The 22462-nt window shown below is 23.1% G+C and overlaps 4 protein-coding genes across 8 annotated transcripts in view; 2 read left to right on the top strand and 2 right to left on the bottom strand.

Annotated features, from left to right (window-relative positions):
* Window positions 1–19351, bottom strand: part of LOC122714750 (titin-like) — a 74066-nt gene extending 54715 nt beyond the window's left edge. For both annotated transcript variants that reach the window (XM_043936394.1, XM_043936403.1), the window contains exons 1-7: window positions 18897–19351; window positions 14603–14712; window positions 14306–14517; window positions 14035–14223; window positions 13791–13934; window positions 12770–12866; window positions 8557–8721 (exon numbers count right to left, since the gene is read on the bottom strand). In XM_043936394.1, coding sequence (XP_043792329.1) covers window positions 8557–8721; window positions 12770–12866; window positions 13791–13934; window positions 14035–14223; window positions 14306–14517; window positions 14603–14712; window positions 18897–19075 — 1096 coding nt within the window. In that variant the 5' untranslated portion in view covers window positions 19076–19351. The remainder of the gene's footprint in view (window positions 1–8556; window positions 8722–12769; window positions 12867–13790; window positions 13935–14034; window positions 14224–14305; window positions 14518–14602; window positions 14713–18896) is intronic.
* LOC122714770 (sodium/calcium exchanger regulatory protein 1-like) lies at window positions 12041–18685 on the top strand. 2 transcript variants are annotated; one of them, XM_043936425.1, is made up of 5 exons: window positions 12041–12168; window positions 16419–16573; window positions 17127–17299; window positions 17603–17707; window positions 18217–18685. In XM_043936425.1, the coding sequence occupies exons 2-5, from the start codon at window positions 16504–16506 to the stop codon at window positions 18271–18273; spliced, it is 405 nt and encodes a 134-aa protein (XP_043792360.1). In that variant the 5' UTR covers window positions 12041–12168; window positions 16419–16503; the 3' UTR covers window positions 18274–18685. The 2 variants fall into 2 exon arrangements, with proteins under 2 accessions (XP_043792360.1, XP_043792368.1); XM_043936433.1 differs by having other exon boundaries at window positions 12062–12168; window positions 16250–16573.
* On the top strand, window positions 12953–13917 carry LOC122714761 (cilia- and flagella-associated protein 299-like). The gene has a single exon (XM_043936414.1). It carries the CDS (start codon window positions 13064–13066, stop codon window positions 13763–13765), a length of 702 nt encoding a protein of 233 aa, XP_043792349.1. The 5' UTR covers window positions 12953–13063; the 3' UTR covers window positions 13766–13917.
* Window positions 19352–20361: 1010 nt separating the features above from the next.
* On the bottom strand, window positions 20362–21397 carry LOC122713928 (UPF0545 protein C22orf39 homolog). 3 transcript variants are annotated; one of them, XM_043934778.1, is made up of 4 exons: window positions 21184–21395; window positions 21023–21095; window positions 20709–20873; window positions 20362–20620 (listed from the first exon to the last, which is right to left on the bottom strand). In XM_043934778.1, the coding sequence occupies exons 2-4, from the start codon at window positions 21080–21082 to the stop codon at window positions 20396–20398; spliced, it is 450 nt and encodes a 149-aa protein (XP_043790713.1). In that variant the 5' UTR covers window positions 21083–21095; window positions 21184–21395; the 3' UTR covers window positions 20362–20395. The 3 variants fall into 3 exon arrangements, with proteins under 3 accessions (XP_043790713.1, XP_043790721.1, XP_043790706.1); XM_043934786.1 differs by lacking the exon at window positions 21023–21095 and having other exon boundaries at window positions 21184–21397; XM_043934771.1 differs by having other exon boundaries at window positions 21023–21393.
* Window positions 21398–22462: the final 1065 nt, after the last annotated feature.

Below are 22462 nucleotides of genomic sequence, written 5' to 3'. Positions count from 1 at the left end.
CAATATTTTTTTAATTTTTTGATTAAAATTTGGCAAAAATTTTTCTTGATATCTAATAATAATTGTGATACAAATATTTTAATGAAAAATATTTTAATCTATAAAAAAATTGTTAAAATAGAGTTTTGGTTAACTTTTTCATAAAAATAGTACTCTTTATTTCGTAGAATCGAAAAGAATTCCATTAAAGAATGCCGGCAGCGATAATTGCATGGTTCGTGACCAAGAAGTATATTTTCACAGACGACTGTACCGGAGTTTCGCGGAGAAAGAGATTTCCGGGCTCCTTTCAATGAACGGCCAACATTCTCATGGTGAGAAAATATATTTCACACGACGATGATCATTCTCGCGTTTCTCTTCCTTTCTTACCAAATTTCCAAAAATTTATTTTTTATGTAAATCTAGGAAATTCAATAAACAATGAATTACTTTGAAATCAAAACATTATTCTTCCACATTTAGTCGTTTAATTTTAATTCTAAAAAATGAAATATCTTTCATTAACACATTTTTAGAAATTTCTCGAATAATTTTCATGCAGAATTTCATGTAAATATGTTAAATATTCTATATATAATTTTGAAAATTATAAATGAATTTTAATTTTAATATTTGAAAATATCTAAAAATAATTAAAAAAACAATTTGTTTATTTTATAAACATAGGCCGGTATGATGTACAGATGGCAAAGGACGACAACCGCCTTGATGATTAATTCGCATCACGCGTATACAAGCGCATAATTGCATACCCTTTGCACCATGGTTGAATACGAAACAGGAAGAAACATTGTTTGCGAACTGTCATCGATATTAATTACAAAATCAACGTCTTTCACAGGAAGAAAAGCCGAGAATACTTATGATCGCATTTAACTTTAAGGATTTGAAAAAACAACTAAGTAAAATATTTTTATAATAATAAATTTCTTATCGATCTTATCTTTTAATCAAAAAATTCTATCGATGAAATAATAATGTTTATTTGTAAATTTTAATAATTAGTATAACTATTAGAGAACAGAATCTACCAAAATGATTTTTACATAATTTTTCATTAATTTTCTAGCAGCTTAGCATGTGTCATTAGAGATTAATTTATTTTTTAATTTATTTTCTTTTTTAATTTAAATTTATTTATTGACAATTTTGATGAAGAAACTATTTTTAAAATCAATGATAGATCATAAATAATCAAAAATCGTTTGAATCTGAATTTGAATTTTAATTAGTTTAAGTTTTTATTAAAATATATTGAGATTAAAAAAAACAAGACACATATATCATAATTATTTTACAAATATAATTAAAAAAAAAATTAATTGAATAAGTAATTAAAAAAAATATTTTTTATTTTTAAATACTTTCTTCCTTTCAAACAAAATACAATTAATAAAAATTCTTTATATTATAACGAAAATAATATGCACAAGAAATAGGATGGTTTTAAACACTTGTTGCTGATTGACATTTTCGGAACAAATACATGTTTAAGTAATTATAATGATTAAATCAAAAAAAAACCCAATATCTCGGTTAAAATTTCATGTGTTCATTCATAAAAGGAAATAATGTCATAAGTTTTTTAATATAATCGTCCTATCATCATATTCAATTGAATATTCATGACAATAATATAAAAAATTGTTTAAAAAAAAAATTAATATTTATTGTATAAAATCTAATTATTCTTAACACGTATAAATTTTCAAGATCTATAAAAATTGTAAATTTATGAAAAAATTATTAATTTCACTTATATTTTATTATTAAATAGAAATTTTAATAAAATAAGGACAATATCTTTGACTTTCATAAATTAAAATAAAAATCTATATTTTTCTCTTCACAAAATATAAAAAATTCATTATTTTCACCAAACTTTCCATTATTTGAATAAAATAAAAAAATATTTATATATAATTTTTCACTACACATCAAACTTACCAACACAATCGTAATTCGTCCTCACTGATTTACACGATTATTCTCTTCTTCCTCTCCTATCAGAACACTATAGATCACTATGCGAGACACTGAAATTCGATCAACTGTTTCTGTCGAACAACTTATACCAAGGATCTCTAAAGTCACGAGAGTCGACCAGAATCTAAAGAAACAAACTCTATCCCCAACCTACTTGCGTGAAAACTTCGAGACATAGAAAAAGTTTCGCCGCGGGTTAAACCGATTATTACTATCGACTAGGGAATTTTTTATTCGCGAGATTGCAACGAAGAAGGCGAAGAGTCAACCGGAATATTCACCGGAAGGAAAAGAAAATGTGCTACCGACAGGTGAGGATTGTCGGTGTGCCTTCTGTCAGACGACTTCACAAACGAATGACGAACGAGCGAATGGTCGGAGGATCCATAAGCATCGACTCTTTTGCCCGAGGACGAAGGAAGAGGTAGTCACGGCGCAGGTTAAAGCCCCGCCAATACGAGAGAACGAATAGAAAAGTTTTCGAGAAATTTTTCAAATCTTTTTGTTGCGTTTTTATTGCGACAGTTTATATTTTTGAGTGATTTTTCTTTAGGATAATTTATAATTTACATTGAGCAAGATTCATTTTAGAATTATAAAAAGAATTGTAAATTTGTTAATATAAAAAGTTAATTTCTTAAAATAAAAATTTTTATTTGAGCAAATAAAAGGACTTTTGAAATATTTTTTTTAGTTATTTTAAAATTTTTTTATTGAATTATTATTTGATTTGAATTATTGAATTTGTTTACTTACAATTAAATTTTTTCACTATTAAACAAATTTCATTGCTTTTGAAAATTAATTTAATTGTTCTTTTTAATTAAGGAAATTTTAATATGAAGTCAGTTTGATATTCATATATAATTTAATTTGTATCTCTTGTAATTAATTTTTATTGAATTTGTTAAATTACTGTTAAATTTAATCAACAATTTAATTTAAAAAAAATTTTTTTTCTTTTAAATAAATAGAAAAATAATTCTTCTCGTTCAATATGTATAGATATTATATTAAATCTATATTGAAATTTACTTTATATTAAACCACATGCTATATCAATTTTAATCATGTTGAAGTCTAGCAATCAGTGTCAATTTTATTAAAAACAGGGAGAAACATGTAAACCTGATAATATTTCTCTTCGCAACTAGAGTTTCTATCCTACTACGAGAGAGCTTTATGTGCCACCGTACTCTTCCTGTTAGGATGCACTCGACAACCATGCTGGTTCAGACATTTCCATCTTTTTCCCACTTTAGACCATGCAACCCGGCTTTCAATTTTATTTCGTTCCTCAATCATATACCGTGCTTCGTCCAGGGATGCTGCAATGCGGCTCTCCTGTCTTTGCATCGATTGCACCAACGGTTATCTTTTTTATCATCTCAACCAAATAACTGTAGGCCCAATCTATACATTTCTTGACTGTTTCTTTTTACTTCAGCTAAAAAAGAATGTTCTAGACTCTTCTATTTTTATATATTGAGAAATCTATGTGTAATTGAAGTTTTTTCTGGAAACATTAGTCTATTGTATTAATGTTTTTAAAAATTTAATAATGTATTATGTGAAAATTTAGATTTTATTTTATTAAACTTGAATTAAAATCGATATTTTTGAAATATTCGTTTTTTGATAATTTATATCCAATATCTTTTTATAAATTGCAATTAATAGAAATTTAATGAATGATTTTTAAAGATTCTGAATATATATCATAAAATATCGGAATTTAATTTTTTCATATAAAAATATTAGACATAGATTTATTATTAAGAAAAAAGGATATTTAAAATTTAATTTTGATATTTTTCAAGCACAAAATGATCGATCAAAATTGTTTTTAACAATATGAACTTTCACGCACATTTTAAAGATTACGCTTTCATTAATTGATTAACGCCCATAACGCTAATACTACATATTATGATTTTATCTATCTAATGGATCTTAGAAAATTCGAAATAACCAGAAGTAAGTGTTCCATGTCTGATCAAAATTCTTCACTGATCGCGTCAGCTCGAGCATAAGTAATTGCACTTAAAGTGCCATCTAGCGATGTATTCAATTTGCATTCAAATATTTATACAATTTTTATGTACATTAAAAAATCTTTAAAATCTTTAAAAATCTTTAATGAAATGAAAATTGAAAGTTATATTTTAATTAGATTTTCTTCGTAACAATTTTCTAAAATATGTCATAACAAAGAATAATATATTTATATTACATATAAATATATAAATATAAATATATGAATTATATATCATTATATAAATATATAATAATATATAAATATTTCAAATATTTAAGTTGATATAATAAATTTTGAAAGAAATATTACTTAAAAATTTTTTCTATTCATGTTTAATGAATATGACAATTATGACAATGTTATTTACCAGTTAGAAATTTAAGACTTTCACGATCTAGCATCACAGAATTATTGTTAATTGTTAAGATATCTTAGATATCTTAATTGTGCTCTTTTAAAACAAAAATACCAATATTTTAACATTACAATTCACTCCATCAAAGATCGAAGAATACACTGAGAAGTTCAGCAGTTTGTGGTAGAACAGCAAACAGTCGGGAGCAATGTTCGGGTAACATCGGACAAGATCGGGTAACAATGTAGTAGGCCCAATAGGGCTTAAAGTTTCAAGCCCCCACTCCGTTAATTTCGCTGTCCGTTTTGCCTCAGTTTTGCCCTCAGCACTGTTCAACCGCGCAATCGCGAGCGTTCGTGATCAAAAAGTCATTCAACTTTGAATTTCTATTTTCTTTTCTATTTTTTTATACGATTTTATAATTATTTATAACAAATAATACGAAAACTCGACACTTATACTTTTACAGCTGTTCTCATTCCCATAATTTTTTTCTTTGCCAAAAAAGAAGGATAACTTCGTCCTTTAACCTCAATTTCAACTAAACATGCATATAATTCGAATTTATCATTACTTTTACGAATGTTTCCTATGAGTTTATTTCGTATAAAAAAAAAAGTCTCTAAGTTCTTTCTATATTTCTATTTCAATTTTTTTTTCAAATTTTCAGGTTTTAATTTTTCCTTGCAAACGTTAGTCATGATTGATTTAACTCCATCCATAACTGCAACGCTGTTAAATATTCGACAACGATGTGCCATACGCCACGTGCCCGCAACACGCTCCTGCAATTAGGCCTAGGAATCGCTATTGTGCCGGAGCTTGACCCTCTCAAATAGAATCTCGACAATGGGAATTCGAGCAATTTGCCAAGAGGAACTGGCCCAATTGTGCCGCGATCATGAAATCGGACAAACTTTGCCAATGAGATTCTCCAAATTGACGTTCAGTTCCATTTCGCTTTGTTAATGAAGTTAAACGAACGTCCGTTTTATTCCGTTTCGATGTTGAATCCTTGCGGATGATCGATCATGCTCGATGCTTACGAATTAATCAGAAGAGAGTTGTTTAATATGCAGCAAGCGTTTAATGAAGTAAACAAGGAGCCATAAATGTAAGAGAAATATAAATGACACAATTTTTTAATCGTATCATATTTTGCATGTGCCATGAATAATTTAGAGAATTTAGAGGCAATTAATATAAGATTTTAATTTATGATTTTATCGATGAATTAGGATTGACTATTTTATCTGGCATTTTCACCTCAGACTACTTTCATTTAATAAAAATAATCATTTTTTTTTTTTAAATATATAAGATTTTTTTTAATATATAAGATTATACATATTAATAATATACTCTATATTGATATTTTAAGAAAAGCGATGGATGAACCTTGGTGAAGGAATTTCGTGTAGCAAATCAAATTTGTGAAATTTTTCTTTGGAAAGAAAGAACATTCACGAAACAAGTAAGCAATTTATTCCGATCTCCGTCCCTGGAGCAACAAGAAGCAGAGCATGACAGCGCCACGAAGAAAGACTGGACACAGTTTGTTGGCATCAGGTTATAAAGAATACGAGTCATTACGAGATTCGTCTTTTCCAGTGCAAAATTCTTTGCGAGACGGTATTCACCTTACTTTCTCGAATGATCAGATATACATCTTTTATCTATTGTTCGACAATCATCAGGAATATCGAGATCTCAAAACAGAAATAGATAGAAAAATTGTTTAATGTAATTGACGATACTGTTCTCCATAAGTAAGATAAAATGCAAAAAAATAATAATTTAAACATCATTAGAGTTTTGACAACAATTAAAAAATACTTCTTGCGTTTTATATTAGATTTCAATTTTTTAAAAATATTGCTAATACTTTAAAAAAACAGAAAAATGATAAATCATTTTTAGATTAAAATATATATAAATAAAATTTAATTTCCAATGATTACAATTACTATTTTTATTATTGGAAATTATGTAGAGAAAATAAATAATTATTTAATAATAATTGAACTATACCAATGAAATATATTATTATTGTAAATAATAATTGTTAATAATTCTTCTAGACAAAAGATATTAGAAACACGATATATATGTGTTGATTCTATGACGAAAGATTGTTTAGGAATAGAAACTGCGTATCCTCCATAAAACAGTTTCACATTTAATCCGACCTGAATATTCAAGAATTTCAAGAAGAATTCATGCTTCTTAAAACGAGAAGTAAGAGTAAACACATCGAATAACATTCTCTCTGATTTATTATTAACATAATTTTCAAGTAAATAATAAAAGCGTGACTTTTATGCAAATAAAATATTTGAACATTGCATTAAAAAAAATTCTCCATACAATCCCTAAAATCGTTTATGATTTGATATAAATTCATTACATAATTAATTACTTTCATTCATTACATTATCATAATACGTGTCATTAAAGATTAATTAATAACTGATTGTGAAACCAATGAAAGACATTATTGAATGGAACTCAATTCATTCAGATAAATATACAGCGATAAGAGACATAAAAAGATTAAAGAAATTTTATATTATTGCATTGTAATAAATAACTATATATATATATATCTTATATATTCTAATTAATATATCGATATTCGAGTAAATCTAATCGAATTAATAAGGACTTAACGTGCCCCGATAATTTTGCATGGATCTGTTTCATCTACGACTCTATAATTATTCGCTTCGATTGTTCTATTCGTGATACGGAAATTTTCTCTGTGTCACGGCAACGGATCAACCAAATTAATGGAACATAACTAAAAATGCTTCTCCAATTCAGAAATCATCATTTTCTCTTGATTCTCTTTTTAATTTGGCGAGATAATTGTAATTATAATTTGTAATTTGTAATTTGTATAATTTGTAATTTTATATAAAATAAAATTTGTTCTTTGAACAAATAGTAAATATGATTAAATACTTTATTATTTAATAATAATTAATAATATTCATTATTATGAATATTAAGTTACTCATTTAAATTAACTTCTCTTGGGATGCATCAATATCAAAAATCTTGTAAAATAACTTTCAAACTTAATATAATTCTAATATAATCTTTTTGGATATTTGAAAACAAAGTGAATAGACAAAATGTTCTTTTATTAAAGTTAAAACTTCTTGAAAAGAAAAGTATTTTGATGACATTAATGTATTAATAATAATATAATGATTGTCTTATCATGATGTCATTCCACAAAATCATTTCAAGAATAAGAAAATAAATTATTTTGAAGAACGTGTCAGCATCTTACATAGCTTTTCAAGAGGAATATATTCTAAAATGACATTCAGCAATGAACTATTTAATTTCATTTTTAAAAATATCTGGATAAACTTCTTATAAAATGAATTATTTCATTTATTCTTTGAATAAGAAGAATTTTTTCTATAAATGTTGAAAAATATTTTTCAAAATATTCAATATTTATTCATACTATCATTAATTGTATGTCATATAAAAAGTGAAAAACATTTAAAACATCATAAATATCATTATAATTAAACACAGAGTCGTTAAATATAGTAATAAGTAACTTCTGCACAATAAAATGAACGCGGGAAAAATAATTTTCTGCAATGTTTCCTTTTTGAGGAACCCAGGAATTTGAATATTTGCCAAGTACACGTGTACTCGAGTACAGTTTCGAACACTTGAGGAGTATGCTTGAAGCAAGGGGAAAACATACACCGTAGACAAAGTGAAGAAGTATCTCCCTCATTTTATAACCTCAAAAACTCGAGGATATCTGAAAGTCGGCAAATATTCAATTTCAATTTTCACGAAGCTAAATTTTTTCTTTCTTGTGAAATCATTTTTTTCTTTTTTTGCGATACAAATGTATATTACGAAAATATGAATCCTTTTCGAATCTTCTTTTAATTTGTCAATATAATTTAAAATTAGATCGTTCAACATCAACAAATAAATTTATTTCTTATTTTATTTCATAAATAATTATTCTTTTTATTTATTTATTATTTTCATAATAATAAAAGATTCCTAATTTTATTTTTACATTATAAATAATTTCTAATCTGTCAAGTAGCTTTCGAAATGAAATCTAATATCAAGCTAAATACATGCATATTTTTCTAATTACAAAAAAACGATATAATTATATACTTACTTGGATTTCGTTGTATTTCATGATAGAGAATAGTTAATATTTCCTTAGGATTCAAGTAATCTGTTAATCCATCGGTGGCAAGAACTAAAAAATCCTCTGTTCCGTCTAAAGGAACAGATTTAACTTCTGGTTCACCTGTTACGAATGGCTTATATCGAACATCACCTGAAATCAAGTAAAAATATATCAAATTATTACAAAAATTATAAAAATTGTAAAAAATAATTTTTATCCTAGTATAGAATGATTTTTCTAATTACAAAAATGAAAACGATACCAATTAGATAAAAATCATTTGAATATTTAGATATTTCAAACCGATTAAACATTCAACAATATTGTATTTCGATTGTTTTTTATTAAGTTCGATAAAATTAGTTAAAAAACATTTGATTATTGGATCTAAAATTTCATGTTTATTTAATTTAACTGTAAAGAATTTTCATTCATGGTTATAGTAAATCGATGAAAAAATCACGTAAATTTATAATAACCGGAAGCATCTGTATTACAGTGGTACCATTATTTAAATTAGCTACGCCATTCATTAAAGTTAATTGCAACCTAGTTGAATACTGATACTCCCCATGTTTTACCGTCGCGTGTTTTTCAAATATAAAAAAAACATTACGTGTAATAAATAACTGTAATAGTTAATTCCATAAAATTACACGTCACGGGATATGAAATTCTTTTTCTTTTTCTCCATGTATTCTTTTATTTTGTCTAAACTCAATTGAAAAATTTCTCAGATATCATAAATTTAATTCGAATCATAATTATATTAAAAATTTTTAAAGAAATTGATAAACATTATTTCATATTATATTCTAATATAAGAATATAAACTGCATCATTTATGATATAAACTATCTAATTATGTACTGCTTTAAATATAAATTACAACACAACAAAATTTTACATTATGTTATTTGTAAAAAAAATCATAATATAATCATAATATAATCATAATAAATTGTTCAATCGCGTACTTTACTTAAATTTAACATTAGAAAAAAAAAGATTATATTTTGTTTCATCGATATTATAATTAACATTGCATATTTTATGATTTTAAAAAACTATCAAATCAAAATAATTCAGAGAAAGAGATTCAATAAATTAATATTATGTTAAACAAATACAAATCATTTGAAAATTATTATTTTTTAATAATTGCGCAATGTTTTTTCTTTTTCAATTAATTTCAAATATATAAATTATTTACTTTTATAATCAACTTATTAAAAATTTTTATCATTAGAACTATTCTATTAAACTACTATGAATATTTGAAATATAATAATTTGGAATTTACATATTATTTATAAATTAAGATAAAAATAAATACTTGCAAAAAAATAGAAATTATTGAGACATCTGGTAGCAGTCTTTGATACTATGATATACTTATATAGGAATTAGAAAGATTTGATATATATTCCTATTTTAGATGTTCGAAAATACCATAAATTTAACTCAAACATATTATATAACAATTATAAAAAATTTTACAAGATTTAACATAAGTTTGATTATTTTCATTAACAAAATAAAAGCAAAAAAAAATATTAAGCAAATGGTTTCTGATATTACTTGTTTGGATGTAATTAATATTTCACAAATATTTACGATCGATAAAAGATTCATAAATAAAATATAATTCTATGATAAATATCACTTATCGAAATTTTATGACGTCGAAGCAAAATTCCTGCAGAGGACAAGCGTTCGAAACACGCGTCTTCTCGCGATGCATAAACGGTTTAATGGGCTGTTAATTATTCCGGGCATGCAATTGTAGAAGCCACCCAGTAAAGCGTCCATTGCTCGAAGCATGGTTGCACGTACTATTGTGTCAGCGGTCAAACGGAACCAACAGGATACCCGACACGCGTCCAGAATTTTTTCTTTCCTTTTCTTCGTGGTACCTAAGCCATAGTTGGCCAGCTGTTAGTATACGCAGATTCTTCCTATTTGGTTTCTACGTGAAACACGTGACTTTTATCGGATTATCTCGTAAAGATGATCAAGATTTAGTTGATGAAGATTCAAATTATCGTATGTACAATAGATTGTTACAATATGTGATTGTTTATAAAAAGAAACTTAAATATTTAAATAATTATAATTAAGAAACTCAACAAGGGCTCGATACAAAGAGGGCACCACGTGTCTCGTCTATATATTTTTGATTTTTTGTATCATAATATGATAAATTAGTATAACGTGATAATATTAGTTTTGAAATTATTTGTTTCCTATTTTAAAAAATTGCAAAAATTCTAAATTATTATTATTAGCATTATTATTAACATTAAATTATTATAATTAGCATTATATGATGAACAAAGGAGTCGAATTATAAACTATTATTTATATTTATATATAATCATTTATATTATTAATTATGTATTTATTGTTATTAATTATGTATTTATCAATTTCTAACCATCAACAAGTATTTATTTCTTTTATCTTTATTTTTTGTAACTTTTATGCAAATTATTTTCATCTAATTTGTATTTAAATTAAGTTTTAATATATATCACGCAAAATTTTTAAATAAAATAATTTAAAAAAATCATTGATATTTAAAAAATCATTTATTGATATATGTATTACTTTTTTACCGTTCGATTGTTTTCACATCATAAAATAGTGCATAACTTAAATATAATATTTATTATATATATAACATTAACATTCTTGAAAATAATATTTAATTAAGTAAAATTTATTATTTAAATTTATTAAAATGTATTTGTTTATATAATATTTATCATAATATCCAAGTTTGAATCAAATTAATTCTTTAAAATAAAAACAAATAATAATTTTAATAAAATAGTTTGAAACTTACATATCAAGATAAATAATAGAATCAAGTTTGAAAAACCGCAAAAATAAATCATTACACAGTATAAATACGAACTAGAATAAAATAATTTAAAAATTTATAAGAACAAAACGATATCTATTAACAAAAATGTAAATTTTTAGAGTTATCTTCATTTGTAATTACTCAAATAATTAAATAATTAACAAATTTAATGAAAGAAAATAATTTTCAAAAATTTTTTTTTATATTTCAATTTTTTTATTCTATAAATTCTATAAATTTTTTATTCTATAAATAAAATTGATTACATAAAAAAAAGTATAGTAAGTAAACCACATTATAAAATTAGAATAAACAATAATTTCAAAATAATTGATAATAAAAAAAAGTATATCATAAAGATAATAAAATAAATGTTTTTTATTTTATTTAGAAATAAAAAAAAATAAATTTAAAAAAGATAATTATTTAAAAAAATTAATTTTCTAATATAGAAAATATATAATAACATTTTTAAAGTTACATGAAATATAATTTCGATTGAATTTGTTAAAATATATATATATATATATATATATATATATATATTCAATGCAATTGACCGATCATTAGATATACTTGTATCGCCATCTAGTGATATTTAGTTTGCATGACAATAGTGAAATTGATTGAGAAGTTAATATAAAATATAGTATTTCATCAAAAATAAAATTAATCGTGCAATGTGCAAGTGAATATTAACGTACTTTATTTTATACGTGCCAATAAATGTAAGTATTAAGAATAATATACTTTGAATAGAATATTAAACTTGAAATATAAATATTATTAATCAATAACATAAATCGAAATATTAAAATTGCGTAATTTCTTTGTTTGGTATCAAAAATTTTTTTTATAAAAATTGTGATATGCAATGTTTTATAATATTTATATGTTATTATAGATAAATGTAAAGTTAACCTAAACGTTGAACCAAAAATATGAATTAGTCATACATATATTTAAAATACCATAAATATTCTATTTTTTAGATAATTTAAGAGTTTATTAATATATTATATTCATGACAACTAATATAAATATATACTTAATAAAAAGTAAAAATAATCTTTAATTTTCAATAAATATAAAAATATTAGATATATTTTTTAAAAATTTAAAATATATAGCATCTTATAAATAATTTAGTGATAAAAATTTTATTATGGTTATTTTATTTAATCTATATTGATATTATGCAGAATTTGATTATTTTTTCAAAAACTTATTTACAAATTTTTTGTTATTAATAAATTAATAAATTATTAATAATTATTAAATTTATTACAGAATCATATCTTTCAAAATTACAAATTAAAATTAACTTACCTATTGCCCTTGAAACACCTAATACTCCATTCACACGCATAGTTCCCATACTTGGCATCACTACTCCTCCTGCTTTTCGTATCCTTTGTACTTCATCCTAAAGCAAATAATGAATATTTTTCGCAGATAATATTATGAATTTTTAATAGGACACATTATATATATCAAGTATCAATTGTTTTTTAAACAAAGCAAAATAAATCTAATTTGAAATTTACTGTCAAAATATCTTTAAATCAAAAAATAAATTTTGATATAATAAATTATTAAAATCATTAATTAAATAAATTTAAAATGACATTAGTAGGGACACAAATAGATAGTGATAAGAGATTACTAATTTTTGACACTTATGAAGATTATTTGAATTCTTTAATATCATTTGTTGATCTTGGATATCTAGGAAATCTTCATATTGCACGTCAATTAGCTGAACTTGGCTATCGTTGTGCAGGTGAAACACTCGATGAAGATACATTTTATCGACGTTTAAAAGCTGTGAAAAATTTAGTTTTTCCAATTTATAAACCATATGAATTAACATCAGAACTATTGATACCAAGTGATAATGTAATGCAAGAATTAGCACTTAGAGAACATTTAAACAGATTGAAAATCATATCCACTATTATATTTATAAGAAACTTAACAAAACTTCAGTTTGAAGTTTCTGGTTACATTGATTATAATGAAAGACTTGAAAAAGAAAATTGGCTTGCATATTTTGAAGGAAGAAAAAAGATATGGCCTTGTGCATCTGATCTTGCATACTATGATTGGAGAACAGGAAAATCATGTTTAAATGAAACATTAAATTTTGAACCTGTTATAGATCCAATATTAGGTCTTCGATTCAAACATAATCATGATAGACATTTTATTAATGTAGATCCTGGAATACCTACTCCAGGAATATATACAACACGAGTAAGAATACATAGTCAACAATATCAACATGTAATATTATATGATCATGTTCTTAGGAGTAAAATTTAAAAATATTAAATGGAAATATACTTACTTCGCGATGAAGTCGATGAGGATTCACTAGCTGAACAACACTATCACGTTTTATTAGCATGGCTGTTGAATCTCCTACCCAAGCAACATATAATCTTTTATTTAATATTAAAGTGCAAACTGCAGTAGTCCCACCACATAGTTTCTAAATAAAAATATTAAAAATAAAAATTATATAAATATAAAATATTGCACATTTATTTAATTACATTATATATACATATATATATATTTTTATTTCTTACTTGTGTCTTTGATTTTTCTATAAATTGTCTGTCTGTAGTAAGAAAAGCATCGCGTAAGGCACGCTCTGGATCTGTAGGATAATATATGCTTTCTGTTAAATATTGATGTAGATGAGCAGCACAATATACAGCTGCATCTTGTCCTGCATGTCCATCAAATACTGCATAATAATTTGCTATAGAATCATCCTAATTTGAAACATATTTTTTTAATAAAAAAATTCATTATTTATATTGTATTAATTATTAAATATATAATATCAATATTTACCTCAATACCAAATGTAGTATGTAAATCGTGTAAAATCACATAACGGTCTTCCATTTTTCTTCTACAATTTTTACTTCCACCTGCTGTTATTTGTGGTAATGGAGTTGAAGGAGGAGGTGGCAATAATGCCAATCTACTATTGTCCAGATAACGGGTACAAATTTCATTAACTTTATTAATAATAGCTTGCATTAATTTTAATGAAGTATATGCTATAAGATAAAAAATATCATTAGATACATTTTTTTTATTACATACATTTCTTATACAAAAAAAGTTTATTGAAAGATAACATACTTTTTTCTTGGGATTTAAATCCACAATCTTCTGGTTGTTTTTTGCACATAGATTTAATTTCTTGTATTACTTGATGAACTAAATATGCTTGTAAACTTGCTGGACATTGCCTGGAACATTAAAAAATTCTTTATATATATATATATAATAATTAATCTCCAAGAACTTATAATAATATAGATTATTTTTAAAAATAATTATCTAAATAAATTTCGCAATATATAACTCTGAATATAGAAACCATAAAAATAATTGAAACAGTAAGTTAATAAATTGACGGTAATATACGAAATTTTGAATTTACAATTCAAAAATTTATTTTCTTTATGAAAATATATTGTTATATATAGTAATATAATACATAATAGCAACCATGGATTTTTCATTTCGAAATTCTTTAAATCGTAAGCACATACATAATATAAATTATTTACAATTTATTCAAAAAATAATTTTAAATTAACCTTCGAAATATATTTCTTAATATTAACGCATATGAAATCTAATATATGAAATCTAATTATAATCATTTTTTACATATTATTTTATATATTATAATTATTTTAATTTTTGATTATTTGATTTAATCGTAGAAAAAACTTTTAAGCTTTTTACAATTTAAAAATTAAATATTCAACAGATGGTTAATATATAGTTAAAGTAATGTATATACAAAACTTTCATTGAAAAAATGAAAATTTTATCATATTGAAGATTATATTTAATATATATAAAAATTTCCATATAAAGATTAATTAATTATTGTTATTTATTATTTATAATTATTGTAATTCCTTATTCAAATTATTTATATTAAGAAATTTATATTATTTATCAAATTCTACTGTAATTTTATAATATATTTAATTCATAATTAGTATTAATTCAAAGTTGATATTTAAATATATATTACATAATTTTTAATTTTTTTAAAAATCATATTTTTATCACGTTCATATACTAATGATAATTATAGATAACAGTCATACAATTTTAAAATTATATTTCAAAACTAAAGAGAAAATTTTAATTAAATTATTGTATTTGAAAAATAATAAAATTATAAAACTTAAATTATTTAAGTTTAGCAAGAGTTTTTTAAATGAATCAGATTATTTTGTTTTTTTCCCATCTTATTATATTATATTCAAAGTAAAATAAAATCAAACATTTTACAATTTTCTTGTGAATCATTTGACAATATTTTACATTTTTTTTAAAATATTTGTTATTTTTATAATTATTAATATTTTTCTTTTTAGTAGATAGAAAGAAACAATCATTATTTAAAATTTATTTCATTAAAAGTTTCACATTTCTTCATAAAAAAATATCATTGTAGAAATAATGCATTTTCTTTACTAAAACATTCATACATACTTTTATATCTTATCTAATAAACGTAGTAATACGTTACAATCAAATATATCGCTTTATCTTATTGAATCCGGATATTTATAATTTATTATAAGAAGAATTAGATTTATCTTTTTAAATAATTATTACTAAATTATTACTAATTATTATTAATTAAAAAATTGAAAACTTTATAAATTATAATTCACTAATTAATTTATTAAAAAAAATAAAATAAAAGAATTTGAAAAATTATATGCATTTCCATATCAGTTTAAGTATATCGTTTAGATATAAAAAATCTATGGAGAGGAGAAGTTACTTCAAAACAGCATACGATTGAAGAACAAGGAGATTACGCTTTAGATAGACATTTTATCAACATCATAGACACCAGTAATAGTGAGGAGACGACTGCATCAAATATATTAAAATCAAAATCTTTCGAACTGGTTCATAGTGAGAACTCGCCACAGTCTGTGAGAAAGTGTTCCAAACGAATACCAAACACATCTTCTCAGGAGCATTACCGACAGGAGAGAGAAATGACATCGATCGTCGGCACTTATCAACATGAAAGCAATGAAAACCTCGACGAATATTTTAAAGCTGTGGGTATGTTGAAAGCGACTAAAAATGAATGTGGTATATCTTCCTATGAAAGCAAAAATAAATATCTTCTATAACATTATCTTTTTCCGCATTGTTTTCTATTTAGTTTATTATTGAAACATTTAAGAATGAAAAAAATATTTATTTATTATACAAAATAATAATTATAAGTATACATAATGTATTATTATAATTATAGATTAAAATTTTGTTCTTGATTAATGTATAAGTATATATACATAGCGCGTGCAAATATATAATATATATACATATATATATATTTACATATGTATATAATATGTGTATAATATATTTTTATTACTTATATTAATAATATGTACGTTTTTTTTATTCATTAAATATTCCGTTGAATAAAGAATTAGAATATTTAATCTCAATGAAATATTTATTGTAAACCTTTTATCGAATTATATTAAATATGTCGTTAATTTAATAAAAGACAAAATCTTGAATGTGATTAATATTGTATTATATACAAAATATTATATAAAATCAAAATAAAAGCGATTTCGTTTTCAATTATATGCACCTATAGGTGTACCATACATTCCACGAAAACTGATGTGTATGTCCAGTCCGCGACTGGAAATATCGAACGATGATGATAAATGGACCATTCGTACCATTACAATGATTCGTATGGCAGAAGTGACGTTTACTCTCGGTGAAGAATACGAAGAATACATGCCTACAGGAGTTATACTGAAAGTACTATTAATATTTATCGAACTATTGTATTCATTTTAACTTAATCGATAACCATCTAAATTTTTTATAGAAAAAAAATATTATTTTTTTAATAATCCAATAAATTTAAATATTTACCGTTAAATGGTATAAATTTATATACCATTATATAAGATAAAGATATAAATTTTAAAAAGATAAATATTTGTATTTATCTATTAGAAAAATCATAAAAAAATACTTAAATATTTAATGTAGTGCAACTATAATTTATATATATACTATTTTTAGTTTTTATAATATTTTATGTCTGCTTTTGTTTAGAATATAACTACACTGGAGGGAGATAATCTAGTGACAGTTTCAGTCGGTCCAAATAACAGCAAAGTATTACGGAAGTACGAAATTACAAAAGATGGTGTAGTTTTGGTACGTGTCATTTATATTTTCATTCACATAATTGTTGGAAGTATATTCTAAATTTTTTAAATATGAAATATTAAAAGAAAAATAGAAAAATTTTATTTAAAAAAATTTTAATTATTCGAAAATTAATTAAATTAAAAATTAGAGGTTAATTCAATTAATTTAAGATTTTAATTCAAATATTTTACAAGAGATTTTTTTATATTAAACTTACTTTAATAGTATAAACTTTTTTCATAATTTATTTATTCATTATTCATATTCATATTATCATTTATATATTGCACACATATAATCTTTAAATTATATATAACACCAATTATTTTATATAAAAAATATAAAAAATATTTCAACATTTTATATATATTTTTTAAACTGTTAATTTATAATTAACACTAATTTATTAATCAAAATAAAAATCTTTGTAAACATTATTACATGTATGTATGTATAAATTGATCATATAAACAATGAAATGAAAAATTTAATAATATTATATTTTCTATTTTCAGATAATGACTCACGAAAAAAGTGGCCAAATAGGAAAACGCTATTTTAAGCGTCTTTAATAAATTTTAGTTGCAAAAATATTTCTATATTTTATTCGATATATTACATTAACTTATTATTAATGTATATTAACTTATTATTAATGATTAATTTTTTACTTACATTTTACATATATATTACATATATATATGTACATTACATACATTACATATATATAACAATAAGTTGACGATAATATAATTTGAAAGCATATTTTAAATAAAAAAAAATTATGAAACGTAACTCGCATAGAAAATGCTAATAATGATTAGAAGAAAAAAAGTCACGGATCAATCGTAAATGTTTCTACCGTCATTTATGGCATGCGCCCCACCTACTTTTGCTGAATGTCACGTGTTGCATAATATAAAAAAGCATGGATAAATAAAAATTATAATATAAATTTAAAATAAAGAATTAAAATCTCGAGTATTTGAGTTGCGTTTAAAAGTATCAAGATTATTTGTACGTTTATATATAATAGAAAAAATTACTATAAAATGTTAGTTTAGAAGATCTATATTGTTTCTGTTTACATTTGATGCCGGCCGCCATAGAAGCTATCAACAAATAAACATGTCTTATGTCCACCCACGCATTGGCATGCTGCAATATTATTCATTTAAAAAGTACATTCACTTACGTCTGGTTGAGATATTGTAGAGTCACATTGATGATTTCACCGACGATCTCAGCTTCGGTCACATTATATGAGCTCACCGAAACAGGCAGTTGATCGTATGGATTTACTCTAGAAACAAATTCAGAGAAAAAACGGCTATACGCCCCAAGATAATCACCATCAGGACAATCTTCCGCCATTCTTTTTTGTCTTCGTGAAAAATTCAAATTAACGGCGCACACTTCTGTCAGCACAAAGAGCACAATACTTGACTTCGTTTATGAGATGTTAACACGATACCTCAGTAGCTATCTCTTCGCAAGTCGAATTAAAACATAGAAATATAAGAATGAAACGAAGAGAAAGAGGAAAAAAGCAAAAGTGTGTACGTATTTTGTTTTTATCGTTTTTCTAACAAAGCGATGTTCTGATCTAAACCTATTCGTTGATAGGAGATATTTGTATTTAGGTTACGTCACTCATTCAACATCGCGTACGCACATAACACTACGGGTTCGATCGAACGACGCGTTTCACTATTGTGCTTCTCTCAAAGAAGTGGGGAGGATTTGCCGCGACGTTTAAACACTATCTCTCCCGCTTCTTTGAGTCCAGCGTTGCTTTTTGCCTTTCCTTTTACCACGGCCACTGGCCACTTGCGGATTGACTCTCGTAACGGAGGAAAAAGTGCGTAACGGAATTCACCGAGTAGCATACTGCGCATGTCTGACACGGAGTTCTATTGCTTCTCGACTGTACATCTACTATACTTCTTTATATTCTTATATCTATGTATTTATTATTATCTTTTTTCAAATTATACATATTGTCATATATATTTGATCATATATTTGATAATATTTATTTAAAATAAATGATCATATAAATCTATAGATACAAAGCATAATCAAAATAAAATTTTCTTTATAAAAATATTAAAGAAAAATGAATTCATTTAAAAAGAAATATTTCCAATTAAGTATTAAAAGTAACTAATTGTAAAATAAATATGTAAATTATTTTTATTAAAAAAAATTAATATTTAATTGTAAATAAATTGTACATGTATATTAAAGTTACATTATAATAATTTTAATTATTTTGAAAAATTTTAATTAAAATATAAAAATATTTTTATTCATATATTTTTGTGCATAATAATAAATATATTGTATTTTATATTGTAAAATATATATATATATTTTTATATATTTTTTTATTTTTAATATAAGTTATTTTTATTTTAAATTTGATTAAAATTTTAGACGATAAATTAATTCCTAGCAAATTTATTTTATACTTACTTATTTTGATTAATTAATATTTTTCATATCATGTTTCATACTCAATTTATAATTTAAAATATACATAATATAAATTTATAATTTATAAATTTTTTGTTACAACAATAAAACACAAAATCTTCAAAAAATTTAAGATTTTAGAAAAATGTTTATTTTTACAATATTGCATTAGCTAAATTCTTAATATCATATGATATTAAAGAAATTAAATTATTTTTACATTATGGTACAAAAATTTTTTATATTTTCTTCACTTTTTTTATTTTTTTCTCTGTTACTTACAATTTTTAAATATGAATTCTGACTTTTTTCGTCCAACCACTTAGGTAGTGGTGCATTCCAATTTTCTGGAGGTTTATCTCGTTTTTGCCAAACATCATTACTATAATGAGCTTGTAACCTTTGAAATCTACGTTTTTTCTCACTTTCTATTAGTTCAATCTATATAAAGAATACAATATTAAAACATAAATATTTTCATTTTTTAAATTTTATACAATATTTTTCAATTATTTGATTTCTAACATACATATGCTTTTTTATCTTTTTTGTGTTCCCATAAATCACAATTATTATAATCAATTTTCCATTGTTTACAATCTATTGCTTCTCCAAATATGAAATATTGATGAAAACGAGCTCTAATGCTTGTACAATCATTATATTCCGCTTTGTAAATTTCACATGGCTTAATCTGAAATATAAAAAATGTTAAATTAATTATTATAAACAAATAAATATAATATAATAAAATTAACATTTTATTATATCTTTAATATCTAATTAATAATTAAAACTGAAATATAAATAAAGTTAAGATATAAAAACAAAATATATAATAACCAGCCAAGAATATTCAATTTCTTCTTGAATTTTGTTTGCAGTGTTGTTAGGTTCAGGCATCTTAGTTTTATTTCTTTGATTAAATAATTTAGTTAAATAATTATCAATTATTTTTTTTCTTATAATTAAAACTCAGAATTAAATGATTAATATTTTTTTACCATTTAAAATTTGTTTTAATGAGATATCATGTTTATAAAAACGGAATATTTATAAATATTTAATGATTCAATACAACATGACATTACATAACGTCAGTAATATAAGATTCCTATTGATATTTCAATAATATTATAATATATCTCACATTTAAATATTGAATGTTTCAAAAAAATTATAATTTTATTATTATATTTTAGATTATATTAAAACATTATATAAAAAAAATAATTATGAATTCACTTTAACATATTAAGCATAGTTTACATTTCGGAAATAAGCCATCATGTTCAATCTGACAACACTGCATAAATAGCATAAACAGTATTTTACAAGCATAAACAATTTTATATATTGTTATGATTTTATTATTATTAATTTATAATATTTCAAATATTGTATATATATTCAAATATTATTATGTATAAAAAAATTAAAATAAAAAATACAAAAATTTATCTTATTCAATAAGACAAATTTTGTCTTATTGAAATAGAAATACAAATTATATTTCATAAATATACTATGAAAAATTATTGTAATCTATTTATTAATGTAAACAAAATAAATCTGTATTACATGTTATAATATTGAACTATAATTTCAATATAATATTTCATTTATTAAATAATTCATAATATGCGGGAAATCACAGCAACTAAATTATACCTATATTAAAATGATAGTGTCAGTACTATTGTCAAATTTGATAAAATAAATTTCCCTCTTTTTTTTTTTTGAAGGAATAATTTTTTGTTTTAATAATTAAACTATTTACATAAATTTTTAATCAATAAGAATTATTTATGACAATGAATAAAATATTTTATAATATTGTATTCTTTTTTTTCTTAAAAATCTTTTTTATACATTCTTACATATGTATATATATATATATATATATATATATATATTTTAAGGTTTGATGTTATATTAATTTTATATCTTTTTAATCAATATTATATAATTATATAATAGGCATGTTTATAATATATATGCATTTACACTTTTTTATGATATTATAAAATAAAAAAACTGTTGCATTCATTTGTTTGTACCAGTGATGCTCATTTTAACTAGATTTGATATATTAAATTCTAACAAACTTACTATATTATCGTTATTAGAATATTTTTATCATGAAATTTTATTTCATAGAAGTTAAACGAATAATACTGATTTAAATTTTTTCAAAACATAAAAATTTTAGTTTATTAATGAGTATCACTGATTTCCGCCATTCTCTCTTGCCCCTACCAGGCGTCGCGAACATATCGTCTT

The sequence above is a fragment of the Apis laboriosa genome, unplaced genomic scaffold (genome assembly GCF_014066325.1).
Source record: "Apis laboriosa isolate Shangri-la unplaced genomic scaffold, ASM1406632v1 scaffold112_cov148, whole genome shotgun sequence".
Lineage (NCBI taxonomy): Eukaryota > Metazoa > Arthropoda > Insecta > Hymenoptera > Apidae > Apis > Apis laboriosa.
This window is presented reverse-complemented; position numbering and strand designations above follow the sequence as displayed.